General features: G+C 38.9%; 7 protein-coding genes across 7 annotated transcripts; 2 read left to right on the top strand and 5 right to left on the bottom strand.

The window, feature by feature from the left end:
• Window positions 1-1,059: 1,059 nt before the first annotated feature.
• On the bottom strand, window positions 1,060-2,694 carry NDE1 (external NADH-ubiquinone oxidoreductase 1; the record flags this gene model as incomplete). The annotated part of the gene is made up of 1 exon (XM_022822378.1): window positions 1,060-2,694. The coding sequence occupies one exon, from the start codon at window positions 2,692-2,694 to the stop codon at window positions 1,060-1,062; it is 1,635 nt and encodes a 544-aa protein (XP_022674206.1).
• A 1,703-nt stretch (window positions 2,695-4,397) lies between these two features.
• Window positions 4,398-5,186, bottom strand: CKB2 (casein kinase 2 regulatory subunit CKB2; the record flags this gene model as incomplete). Its single annotated transcript, XM_022822377.1, has 1 exon — window positions 4,398-5,186. The coding sequence occupies one exon, from the start codon at window positions 5,184-5,186 to the stop codon at window positions 4,398-4,400; it is 789 nt and encodes a 262-aa protein (XP_022674205.1).
• A 467-nt stretch (window positions 5,187-5,653) lies between these two features.
• HIR2 (Hir2p) lies at window positions 5,654-8,203 on the top strand (the record flags this gene model as incomplete). The annotated part of the gene is made up of 1 exon (XM_022822376.1): window positions 5,654-8,203. One exon carries the CDS (start codon window positions 5,654-5,656, stop codon window positions 8,201-8,203), a length of 2,550 nt encoding a protein of 849 aa, XP_022674204.1.
• Window positions 8,204-8,257: 54 nt separating this feature from the next.
• On the bottom strand, window positions 8,258-9,397 carry MSW1 (tryptophan--tRNA ligase MSW1; the record flags this gene model as incomplete). The annotated part of the gene is made up of 1 exon (XM_022822375.1): window positions 8,258-9,397. One exon carries the CDS (start codon window positions 9,395-9,397, stop codon window positions 8,258-8,260), a length of 1,140 nt encoding a protein of 379 aa, XP_022674203.1.
• Window positions 9,398-9,634: 237 nt separating this feature from the next.
• On the bottom strand, window positions 9,635-10,714 carry CYC2 (oxidoreductase; the record flags this gene model as incomplete). Its single annotated transcript, XM_022822374.1, has 1 exon — window positions 9,635-10,714. One exon carries the CDS (start codon window positions 10,712-10,714, stop codon window positions 9,635-9,637), a length of 1,080 nt encoding a protein of 359 aa, XP_022674202.1.
• A 272-nt stretch (window positions 10,715-10,986) lies between these two features.
• CIA1 (iron-sulfur cluster assembly protein CIA1) lies at window positions 10,987-11,991 on the top strand (the record flags this gene model as incomplete). The annotated part of the gene is made up of 1 exon (XM_022822373.1): window positions 10,987-11,991. The coding sequence occupies one exon, from the start codon at window positions 10,987-10,989 to the stop codon at window positions 11,989-11,991; it is 1,005 nt and encodes a 334-aa protein (XP_022674201.1).
• A 144-nt stretch (window positions 11,992-12,135) lies between these two features.
• Window positions 12,136-12,990, bottom strand: PEP12 (SNAP receptor PEP12; the record flags this gene model as incomplete). Its single annotated transcript, XM_022822372.1, has 1 exon — window positions 12,136-12,990. One exon carries the CDS (start codon window positions 12,988-12,990, stop codon window positions 12,136-12,138), a length of 855 nt encoding a protein of 284 aa, XP_022674200.1.
• Window positions 12,991-13,267: the final 277 nt, after the last annotated feature.

Genomic DNA, 13,267 nt, shown 5'->3' with positions numbered 1-13,267 from the left:
TTGCAAAGTTTTACTTCACCATGTTATTACCTATGTTAGCTGCAGAATGAACTAACATATGCATAATAGATACGCAAGTGACAGAATTTTTCAATCTTCCTGCATATGGCGCAACAAAATTCATCTTCTATTATGCTTCTCCCTTGTTCACTAGGGTTGCGCCCTAAGTTCCATTTAATAATACCAATGTGGATTGTAGATATTGCATGCATACAGTGTCATGTGTGTTGCAAAAAGTAATCTGGAAGCATTCTTGTTTTCTCTTTTCGGTTCGTTACCATACCGCATGACTCCAAAAGGTCTTGGTTTCAGTCTAAATCCAGATTAAATCCAGGATAAAGAGCATTAAATCTTGCAAATCCTTCAACGAACAACGGTAGCAGTAGTATGAAAAGTATATTAAACATCTGCTGTAATCAGTTATTTGGGTCTGCACAAAAAACACTGACGATAGAAATTAATTTTGTGACCTAAAGGAACTTTCTCATGAAGTTACTGAGTATTAAATGGCTGAAGAAAGCAAAAATTCGAGAAACTGCCCTCAAATACGTTCCCCAAGCCTTAATCACACCATAACAGTATCACAATATATTTCTTCTTTACAAAAAATGGCCGGAGTAAGTAATTAGTCTACATATACACCAAGTTTATGTTTGTCGGGATATAAAAAAACACTCCATTCTACTCATGAGGTTCCTTACATAGAAACTGCGATGTTTTCAGTAATTAAGAAAAGAAGAAAAGAACAAACTTCGAAGGTTCCTGTCGCATTACCTTGGTGCCTATTTGCAGGAAACTACATGCTAATACTGTAATTAATGATCATTGGAATATATTTATATTATTGATATATACATATATACATATGCATATCTTAATTTATTAACTCTAATTTAAAGGGCTTATAACTGTATGTGCATGGGAAGAATATCAGTAAGATGTACAAACTCGATTTGGCAAAAACCGTCGTACAAAGAATAGGGAGGATCAAATAATACAAAAGATATGTTTTTGCTTCCTTTCTTGGTTTGCCTGCATATTAAATATATTGTCCCCTTCTTAAACAGAAGAATCTCTTCCTAGGAAGTAAACCTTAGCCCAGTCCATACACACCAAAATTCTGTTTCTGAAGGATAGACACATGGCTAGGTAAGCAGACTTCCAGAACAAGAAAGTGAATGAACCAGCCATACGGTACTTGGAGTCACCGAAAGGTAGGTCAGCGATAGCTTGTTCAGAACCAATGTAGGCAAGGGTACCTTGGTGAACATACTTGAATGGTTGAATTTGCTTTGACAATCTGTCCAACTTGGAGTGCAATTTAGAAGTTTCAGTAGCGTTGCTAGTGTTAGCGATTTGCCACTTCAATTGGTCAATCTTGTACTGGGTCTTCAAAGTGGTAGCCAAGTATTCTGCTTCTTGGTGAGCGACTTGGGCGGTTGGGAAAAGACCTGGGTAGAAGGTACAATCACCAATAGCGAAGATAGAGTCTTCAGCACCCAATAGTTGCAACTTGTCGTTAATTAGAAGACCACGTCTGGAATTTTGTTCAGGTAGCTTTTGCATCAAGTTCTTGGAGACTTCTCTTGGAGCGTTACCGGTAGCCCAGACTAAAACACCATATGGAATTTCTTCGACAGCATCACCACGCTTGGCGGTAATGGTAGTGGAGTCAACGTTCTTAACCATAGTTTGCAATTTCAAGTCAATCTTTTCCTTAGCGAACAAATCTTGGGCGTATTGCCATAGAGACTTGTCGAACATGTTCAAAATGTTTGGAAGAGCTTCAACCAAAGTGACCTTAATTTCTTTAGAGATTTCTGGGATCCATTTAGACAAATCTTGGTCAACGTAGTCTTGCAATTCAGCAGCGAATTCAACACCGGTTGGACCACCACCAACAACAACAAAGCTCAACAATCTCTTACGTTCTGGGTCATTTGGAGATAGGGTAGCGGCCTTTTCGATGTTGTTCATAATCTTAGTTCTAATGTCTTGAGCGTCAGGGATTTCCTTCAAGAAGGAAGCATTTTCAAACACACCTGGGATACCAAAGGTAGTTGGCTGAGCACCGACACCGACGACCAAGTAGTCGTACTTCAAGTCCAATTCGTAATCGTGGTCCTTGGTAGCAGACTTGATTCTGACGGTCTTGGCAACAGGGTCGACATCCTTGGCTTCAGCTTCGTAGTAGTGGACTTCACCTGGGGAAGATCTGGTGATAGTTCTAACAGGTTGGACAATAGACTTCAATTCAACAGTACCGACGGGGGTAGATGGCAATAAGGGAGTGAACAAAAAGTAGTTTCTTGGAGAAACGACAATAACGTTGTACAAGGTGGTGTCCAAGTTCTTCAATAGCGAGACGGAACCCCAACCGGTACCCAAGACGACTAGGGTCTTTCTTGGAGATCCATTGCTGAAAGTTGGAGATTGTGGAACTTGTGGAGGTGGGTTAGCCTCCCTGTATAATTCATAAGAGACATAAGCAGTACCTGCAAGCAAGGCAACCAAAGAGGTTTTCAAAGTACCCTTCAAAACTCTCTTGGCCAAGGAAGGCTTACCAGCAGCAGCATTGAAGGCTGGTCTTGATGTAGAAAACAATCTGGCGGTGGTGCCAGAGCGAGCAGAAACGTTCAAAGCTCTGCTGCTGTTACGGGCAACAGCAGCCATTAGATGCTTGTTCACAAACATATTGTTTTTGAATTAGGGAGAATATGTGTGTGGCCGGAGCTATCGATCTAAAATTTCAACAAAATACAGACCAATGAATGCGATCTTGGAACTTGTAAATGATCAATCTCTGTGTATAATCGATTCGATTATCTGTCGATGGAATATGTCCCTGTAATATATGTGAAAACACAGGAAAGTGCGGCTCTATCGATGTCAGGAGAAAAAGAAATGTAAATTGCTTCTGACACTATTCAATAACTCTTTTTTTTTTTTTTTTTTTTTTAAAAAAAAAACTTGTAATTATTATTCTAGTGCTGGACGGCTGACAGGTTTCCTCTTTTCTAAGTGGCAGTCAGGCGACTATAGCGAATGGTTAGTTCTAGTTTTATATGTGTATATATATTCTATTGCGAGAAATAGAAGTAGTAACGTTACGAAAAACTAATGCACCAACTCTTGGGACAGCCGAATCTTTTTTATATTTGATGTGCTGTGTGTGTCGAAGTTAGATCCGATGCGTTGTATAATTTTTTTTTTTATATATGATTTTCGGAAAAACTAGCTGTAGTAGAAGTTTTTCCTTTCTACAGTAAAGAAAAAAAAATTGCCAGCTGGAATTTTCAAGTGAGTGTGACTGACTGACGCGCCGATTTCTAATAATGCCTCTTGTGACATGGAACAGGAACGTCCGGAAAGCGGCTATCTTCTTGATTCCGATAAAGGCGAGCCGAAATCCGGTATTGAAGAGACACAAAACACAATATGTTATGTAGTAGGGAAAGTAGCTATTAGATACTAGAGTGTATCGTGTGAATACCCAGGCAGTAGATGATTGTTTCCAAGCTTTGGCTTAGGCGTTCTTAATAAGCTGTCATTTCCATTTGTGTCTGTATCAGGTGACGATCGCAGGAGTTGCGGTGATGACTGTGCACCGAATGTTTAGTGTGTTTTTTTTTTTTGGAATTGAAATTGAATTTTCTGCTTGGATTCTCCTCTCCATGTTTGTTTTGTTTTTCGCTTAGTGATGATGGTGATGGATGATACTAATGGTGGAAGCTAGAAAAGTGGACGACGGCAATTGTTAATAAAGGTACTCAGTTAGTTGTCGCTGGAAAGGTGGAAGCTGGGAATTTGGAGGGGCGGGAGAAAAGGAAGGAGAGGGAGAGGAATAAAAGCACTCCCCGACCCGATTAGAAATAATTGAGGGGAGAGGAAGGGTAGAGGAAGGGGGGGAGGGGTGTCGATGTGGGGTATGTGCTTGTGTGGAGAACATGTGGTAGTAAGTTAGTGCCAAAGTGTAAACAGTGTTATCTCTCGCGATACCGCCGTTACCCGAATTTCATTCTTTCTCTTCGGATAAATATATTCCGGTGTTCACATGTCCATGTCTCCCTCTTTGTCCACGTCCATGTCCATGTCTTTGTCCCTGTCTGTGTCCCTGTCTGTGTCTGTGTCTGTGTCTGTGTCTGTGTCCCTCTGACACAAAACACCATAGAGGAAAGGGTCCAAAGAAACACGTAGGACGGCTGTCGACGAGAGAGGTGCCAGCGTCGTGCCAAGGGTTCGATCATTGCAAAGTTACTGATGATGGTACATGATATATATATACATTTATTTATATATACGTAATTATGTGTGTATGTATGTGCGTTTATCCCACACTATTCTACGATGACACGCCCGCTCGTTGAAGGCTGTTTCGTGCTTGTCGATCGTCTAGCCTAATACTGGTATCCACCTGCCTCACTGAGACTTATGCCCTTTTCTACCAGCCATTTCTCTAGCTTTAACCTTTGTAGCTCTTGCCAGCGGGTCAACTGTGCCTGTTTATGTAGGTCAAACCCAAACACTTTTGGAACATACCTCTTTGTTGGATGCTTGGGACATATCTCGGGGAACGCCTGAAGGAACATGCCGGGGAAACTGGTACCAAAGTAGGCTCCGTCAATTGCACTGTGTCTGGCCGACTTTGGAACGTAGAGGTCCTCGCAGCTAGGACAGTATAGCTTCACGCAATCAATCCCGGGTATGTCGTGCAGCCCTACAGGAAGCAAGGCTTGATGATTACAGTGGTATCTTGGACACCTGCCAAAATCTGCAGCCTTGTACTTTTGTAACATCTTTTGCAAACCCTTGGCAGTAATGATATAACGAGCATGAATCAACCCGTACAACTTGCGTGCATCCGCTTCCAACTGTTCTAAACGAGACGGCGATATATTCTCAATGATCCCTTCTTCAAGCTCATCCACCATATATTGAATCACAGTAGTAAATTTGGATACCGTCTTCTGCAAATTGATAAGGTTGAACCTATCCGTGATGTAGTCCGTATCGATATCGCAAAAGTATTCATGCCCTTTCTTCCCAAGAAATAAATCGATCCAAAATTCGACATATTCGCCAGAATCAGATCCATCATCTTGATCATGGTCCCTTATCTCAGTAACATCGACCATTGCAACGTCTTGTTGCTCGGTAGAGTCCCTGCTTTCACCTCGCACCGACATCTTTATTTTGTTTCTTAATCGAATGTTACACTTCGGTTTTATACGCCTTATTTCTTACTCTTCGCCACTCTTGAAAAGAAAAAAATGCCTTCCAAATGCTCTAAATACAAATAAGCACACTAAAAGAGGCTCAAAAATCCCGTATCGGTGTCACTAATACCCGCTTTACGTCTATCTTTTATTATACTGAACTCTCTTCCTTAGTAGTTTTTTTCATTCACTGTTCTTGAAAAGCTCTGTGTTTTTTTTTTTTCTTTCTTTCTGTTTGGACATACCGAAGCTTTCAATATAGGAAGAATACTATCAAACATATGAAATACAATATTATAATTATATAAGATATATGTATGAAACACTGAGATCATTACCCAGTTATTGGTAGGGATAGTGGTTCAAAACTACGCGTGCCTCCAAAAAGATATATAGGAGGATCTATAGCTGGCATATCCAAACTACTCCTTAGAGTGATGAAGCTACTCAAATTGCCCAATAAATTGCACGGTGGTCAATTGACCCAATGCGAGGCTCTTGAAGGGAAGTTGTATATCATTGGAGGTAAATGGCTATCTATTTGGGATACTGAGATGTTACTGGGTTCCGCAAAGGGGAAAACAGACGTGAAAAACGTCAAAGAACTCGCTAAATTGGAATTAAGTTTGCTCGAATCTAAGCAAGAAGATGGTAGATGGCTTATAACCCTAGGAAATGGAAGAATAGTGTATGGATCTGATCATCTACTTGCAAGTTTGAAACTAACTGATGATTTGAAAATCAATGAAAAAGAAGGCACTCGTGAGATTTGCAACTTTAAAGACACGGAGGCTATCACCGATCTGAAGTATGATAGCAATAACCAACTCTTATTTGTTAGTTTGAGTAAGGCAAACTCGATTCAAATTCTGAATGCAAAAACATGGGCATTGGAATCCACGATAGAACTAAAATCAAAACCTATCTCGATAATTACAGACCCATTGGGACAATTGCTAACTGTAATTCTACAAAATAGATCTATACAGATCTATCAGTACGACGTTCGGGGTTCGACAAAACTTCATCAAACTATAAATCAATTCGTCCAAACAAATCCTCTTCCATATAGAATGACAATGTCTCCTCAAGGAGATGTCGTGCCGATGATCAATTCATTGCATAATAATGTACCGACTGCTGTACTTCTAGATAGATTACAAAAGTTCAAAATCAAGGTATCATTGGTTGGATATGTTGCTGATTGTAAGATTTTGAAGTTCTCCCAAAGGCTCTATAGTAAGAAGAAATCCTCTACATCAGATGATATCCAAACATTCAACCTTCTCGCCTCCTCGGGCAATGAAGATGGAAATGTTGTGTTGTGGAACACCAAACGGATCAAACCGTTATTTGATGCGTCTAAGGTCGTTAATTCGTATATTACAGATCTGGAATGGGACCACTCAGGGCTTGGACTCTTTGCGATTAGTCAAGATGGTCAATTAGTGATTTTTGCATTTGAAACCTCAGAACTAGGGGACGTAATGCCGTTGGATGCTGTTGAAGAGGCCCGAAAGGAAATCAAGCTTCTTGAACCGTTACCATTTAAGCCAAAGACAGAAGAGGATACTACAAAACTACCTGCAATTAAAGCTGTACAACAAAATTCTGCGAACACAAAAAAGCAACAAAAGGTTACCGAAGTTTCGATATCTTCAAGTTCCAACATGGAGTTTGTGCAGCCATCATACACCGTTCCAAAGGATTTAAAAAGGAGACCTCCAGTAGAGGACCCCCTACTTTCACAGGGTAAACCAACTACCAAAAAGCCTAGAAAAGATTTAGACCAGATGGATTTCCTCGATACGAATTTACTTTTACCATCTGTATCGTTTTCTAAAGTTCGTCTTGCACATCCTAAAATTAGACTCTCATTCCAGTATAATAGTCAAGATGATACAGTTCTTGAAATTAAGAACGGATCAGGTAATGACCAAAAGCCCACAATTATAACATTAACAAAAAAAGATAAAGAGGCTGAGAAACAACTCTTTCAAACATATCTGCCTAAATTTATAACATTATGCACCTCAGGTTCTACATTCTGGGCATGGGCTACAGACATGGGTACAATCTATGTCTCATCTATTTCTGGGCAAATGCTTTTCCCACCAATGATTCTTGGCATACCAATTAGTTTCCTCGAAGGTTGTGGTGATTACTTACTATGTATTACCAGCATTGGTCAAATGTATTGTTGGAATGTTCAATTAGGAAAGGTTGCTTTCCCGGTTAATGACGTATATTCCTTATTGAGTCCTATGCTACGTTATTCAGATGATGTTTTGAGCAGGGCTGAAAATATCACAATGTGTGCTATAACGGCAAAAGGGGTACCGATCATAACATTAAGCAATGGTGATGGGTATATGTTTGACAAGAATATGGAATCTTGGATGCTGATAAATGATTCATGGTGGCCTTATGGATCGCAATACTGGAATTTCATGACTTCTTCTGGAGTTGATTGTGGAAATAGCGGTGATGATAAAAAAGATAAGTACTGGAATGCCGAGGCAGATGCTCTTGCGAAAGAAATTAAAAACAACAGAAACAGTATCATAGGCTATTTAGAAACGAAAACCAATGACGAGCTTTCCAGAAAAGGACGTATGAAACATCTTCAAAGGTTTGCTAAAGTGTTATTAATGAAAGAAGGTTTTGAAAACCTAGAAGAAATGATCACTTTAGCACATTTGGAGAACAAAATTTTGGTGTCTTTCAGATTGGAAGAGAATGAGGAGGCCATCAAGCTTTTGAAGATATATTGTATCAGATTAGCTGAAATGGGTTATACGGATAGGTTTAGCCAAACTTTAAGCTGGCTGTATGATCCAACAAACTCCAAATTCTTAGCGCTAGGCTCCGAAAAGAGACATGATTTGATTAAAGAAATAATTATCTCGTGCGCTGACATAAGACAGGTTCAAAGAATAACCACTTCATATGCCAATGAAATAGGGATAATAGATAATTCGTTATAATGAGTACAAAATAATATTTACATGTATAGGAAAATCATTAATAATATCCTGCCCTTACAAAAAGCCCATGATTCGTTTAATATCAGTTATATTCTTTTCCGCTATAGCGCGGGCCTTATCGGCACCAGCTTCGGATACTTGGTTCAAATATTCAGGGTTTCTCATATAATCATAGAATTTTTTACGTGGAGCAGCCAATTCCTCAACTAAAACTTCAGTAACGTAGTCTTTAAAGTCCTTGTGGTTATCTATATGCTTGATGTCATTTTCTACTTGTTCGGTCGACTTTCTTTGCACTCCAGAAACAATATTGATCAAGTTGGAAACACCAGGACGGCCTTCAGGATCATAATAGAAACTAGATGATATTGAATCTGTCACAGCTCTCTTGATTTTCTTGGCAATTACATCAGGTTCGTCTGTAATATATATCACAGAGTTTTGGTTAGGATCCGATTTCGACATTTTCTTTGATGGGTTCAAAAGTGACAGAATCTTTTTTGTTGGCGATAAGATTGTGGTTGGTGTAGGGAAGTAATCAGTTTTATAAAATTTGTTGAACGTGTTACCTAGTTGCCTTGTCAATTCTAGGTGCTGAGACTGGTCATCCCCGACTGGAACATGAGTAGAACGGTACAACAAAACATCCGCTGCTTGAAGCACAGGATATGAGAATAGACCCAATTTTATAGCGCCTAGAGCAGCTTCATCAGGATTGTCATTTATATTGGCTTTTGATTTCCATTGCGTCATCCTGTTCAAATAACCCATAGGTGCAAAAGTCGACAACATCCAATGAAGTTCCGTATGCTGTCTTACACTAGATTGGTGGAAGACAGTTGATTTTTCTGGATCGATTCCGATAGATAGGATAGATGCAATAGCTTCTGTCCGATATGTTTTGAAGTCTTTCACGTTAGGTTTAGGTATAGTAATAGCATGTAGATCGGCTGTTCCAAAAAGAGATCGTGTACTATCATCTTGCAAATCTGAAATATCTTTCCAAACCCTCACTGCACCCAAGTAATTCCCCAAATGGAATTTACCAGTTGGTTGAATCATACTAAAGATGGTAGCATTTGTGGGTAAATCTTCTTTATTTAATTTGAACCCGGTGATTTTTACACTGCTTGAGAGCCTTTTGCATAGTACTTGAGCTCCTCTATTTCTAACCCTTTGAGATACTGTATACATTGCAGGAATTGTGTTGAGAGAAGGGTGACCTTGAAGAATGGTTCTCGAAAGTCTGAGCACAAACCCTTCCTTTAAACATTAACGTGAAGGAATCACGTTAATATTTGATGGATTCAGCTAACTTTTCACATTTCCCATATTATGTGCAATTATAATATATAATGAAAAAACTCCGGTACGATTAATATATACAAGATAAAAGCGGATACACATATAGTTCGAAACTATTATAAGATATCACGATAATTTGTAGACATTTGAGTTGTTCCAGCCTCTAGAACCCAAAATTCCACTAACAGGTCCCTGCATGGAATCGAGTTTGGCACCCGAAACTGTAGAAATGAAACCTTCAGGACCGCACACTAGCGCTAGCACCGGTTTCAGTTGAGGGTCAATGGATTTGAATGGCTGTGGACCATTGTATGGATATGGTGCCGGTATTAACTTTTTAATAGAGTTTAAGTTATTACGGAAAGATTTTGATGCATCTTGACTTTCGTAAAGATGTAGCTTAATGCGTCCATTGCTGGATAACTTATTTAAAATCCCTTCCAATGGACCCAATTCTGTCTTGGACTTGCAGCTGTGGAAAGCTGCAATTTTACCCCTAAATGGGGATTCTGTAAGAGTCATTTGTAGTAATGGAACAATTCCGGTCCCCCCACTGAGGAATAACAGATCAATTGGTTGGTATTGGAATTTCTGTGAGGCAGCTTCCAGTTCATCATCCCACAAGAATGATCTATCTCTTTTAACTTCACCTGGGATCTCTGGGATCTCATATTCAATGTAAGGTCCACGTAATTCCAAAACATGTCCAATCGGAAGGCTATTAATCCACCTGGCAACTTCGCCTTGTTTATACTTTTTAATGTAGAAGGTTAAAGCACCATTTGCATTCTCGCCATCTTTGAGTACGTCTACCGATCCGTTCTCGTTCAACATCAGCGGCAAAGGTGTATAGCTACGAACAACCATAATTTCTGGTTGTTTTACCTCCACTGACCAAAGCTTTGAAGACCCCATTGTACTCCACAGATTAGTTCTTTGTGGTTTTAAAGGCTGCAATTGGATTAGATAATGATCCTGATCGATAGTCTGTTTGCGACTAATCCGATATTTCGTGAAATACTCTCTTGAAAGTTCTGTTTGATAATAATTCTGTTCATAATATCTCCATGATAAACCGGTGATTGTCGCACATCCAACAAGAGCCGCCACTTTTTTTAACAAAGACCCATGATTAGGCTGTTTTGGAATTGAATTAACACTTGATGAGAATAACCTTTTACCAACATTTCCAAGCACAATCTTCATGGCTCAAAGTACAAATCAATTCTATCTATAACCTGTGTTGTCTAATGTAACAGGAAGCCGAATTCGTATCCTTCTAAGTCGCCAAATTTTATATATTTTTAGTCATCTCCAATTTGACTTTTGATATTCTTCAATACTATTTAGAAAGAACATATATTAAAATTATTTTCGGTGAAGAAAAGAGCATTAGTAGTTTGTTGTGAGAACACCTAAAGAACGACATATACAAGCTTCCAAAACCGAAAGGCATCAAGACTACATATACTACAAACATGTCAACATTGGAATTATTGAAATCCCTGAATTTACATGCTGATAAGTGCTGGAGTGTCGATGTTAGCAAAGATGGGATAATAGCTACAGGTAGCACTGATAGAAAGATTAAATTAGTAGACCTCAATTCTTTAAAAGTGCTTGAAGAATTGGACGACACTGTTCATAAAAAAACAATAAGGAGTGTAGCCTGGAGGCCACATTCCAAGACACTTGCCGCAGGATCATTTGATTCTACGGTGTCTATATGGGGCAAGGATGAGGATTCATATGACGAAGAAGGTGATGTGCTAGAGACGGAGTTGCTTGCTATCATAGAGGGACATGAAAATGAAATCAAAGGTGTGTCTTGGTCGCATGATGGGCAATTATTAGCTACATGTTCAAGAGATAAAAGTGTGTGGATCTGGGAAGCAGACGAAATGGGTGAAGAATTTGAGTGCATCAGTGTGTTGCAGGAACACTCACAAGACGTAAAGCACGTTACTTGGCACGGATCGCTTCCCTTATTGGCATCCAGTTCTTACGATGATACAATACGGATTTGGAAGGATAGTGATGATGATTGGGTCTGCTGTGCTGTCCTCAATGGACATGAGGGTACCGTATGGTCTTCTGATTTCGAGAAAAAGGACAATAATGTGAGGCTTTGTAGTGGAAGTGATGATGGTAGAGTTATTATCTGGGCTTTAGTAGAAGATATCGATGAGTATGAGCAGGAATGGATACAGGAAACAGTTCTACCGAAAGCGCATACTAGGGCGATCTATAGTGTCAGTTGGAGTCCAGAGGGTTATATTGCAAGTACGGGATCTGACGGACGCTTAGTAATTTATGAAGAGAACGGCAGCAACAACTGGCAGATTAAATGTACTTACGAGTTAGCGCATGGTGTATATGAAACTAACATGGTAAAATGGACTTCTAGTAGAGATAAAGATTCATTGCTACTCACCGCCGGCGATGACGGTAATGTAAACATCTGGAAATTCAATGATGAATGATGCTTATAATGAATTTATTGGTCTATTCTGCACATATATCAGTCGCTTGTGAACATTTCAAGCCATTATCGATGTATTGCAAAAAGTTAAGACTAAATCAGATACAAACTGTGCTGTTCTACCAAACTAGCGAACTGTATTATATCAACTAAATACTGCTAGTGTTGTCAATAGTAAAAAGAATAGTAATATTAATAAGAAGTATAGTTTTAATTTGCGAGTACTACTCCCAGATCTCATAGCTCTGTTTAGCTCGTTTGCTGCACTCCTAGTATTGTCTGCAACATTGTACAAATTAGCCTCTATACTATCGACAAGTTGCCCTTGTTGTTGTACTAATCCACCCAAATCTTTAAATATACCATTTAATTCTGTGATACCTCTTTCAATATTTGAAATCTCTTGATCTCTTTCCCTTATGAGATGTTGTTGATAGGCAAATTCTTCATTATTTATTGGCTCCCGTTCGATTACTACCTGTGATTGTTGTGTCTTCTGGCGCTGTTGTTGCTGCGATCTTTCCTCATCTTCTAACAATATTTGTTCGGAGAAAGAGTGGCTTTGCTTGTCCTCTTCTTGTTTTAAGGCATCCTTGGCTACAGCGTTTATCCTTCTGGTAACTGCCAAAAACTCCTGTTGATATTTCGTAAACTCTTGAATTGAGAATTTGACATCCCTAGTCAACTTCTCCCTGGTAATTAAGTGTGGTTTATCCAATGTTGTTTCTTCCAACGCATTTACTTTATGAATATACTCATTTATGGATGAAACCAACCCTTTACTCTTTTCTATAAGTTGAAGAGTCTTGGTATTTATATTCTCGATAACTTTACTATTAGTTTTACCTTGTGATACATTCTTTTCTAAAGCACTGATAAAATGATTCATAGTGGCGAGGCATCCATTTAATTCGAATAGGTATTCTGAAATGGTATCGCACCATTCTTCGAAGTTAGGATTATCCTTAAAATGAGAACTTTCATCATCTGAGTCCGACATCTGTATAGTTTATGACACTTCTACTGTATTATTTCTTTTATGGTTTTATAGATATGCGATCTGGTACATTCCCTATCAGTGAACTCATTGCTTGTGTTTTATGAACTGTACTATAACATTCATTCTACACTACATTATTATTTCTATATATTTATGAAATATTCCTTATTTCTCGGAAAATATAACTCAGGAAGGAAAAGTAATGAGGCTGAATGTAAGGCGTACATATATACAACGACAAACATTTATTGTAGATATATGCGGTGTGACTTATAAG

Source organism: Kluyveromyces marxianus, chromosome 1 (assembly GCF_001417885.1).
Source record: "Kluyveromyces marxianus DMKU3-1042 DNA, complete genome, chromosome 1".
Lineage (NCBI taxonomy): Eukaryota > Fungi > Ascomycota > Saccharomycetes > Saccharomycetales > Saccharomycetaceae > Kluyveromyces > Kluyveromyces marxianus.
Note: the sequence above shows the minus strand (reverse complement) of the source record. Positions and strands in the feature narration are given on the sequence as shown.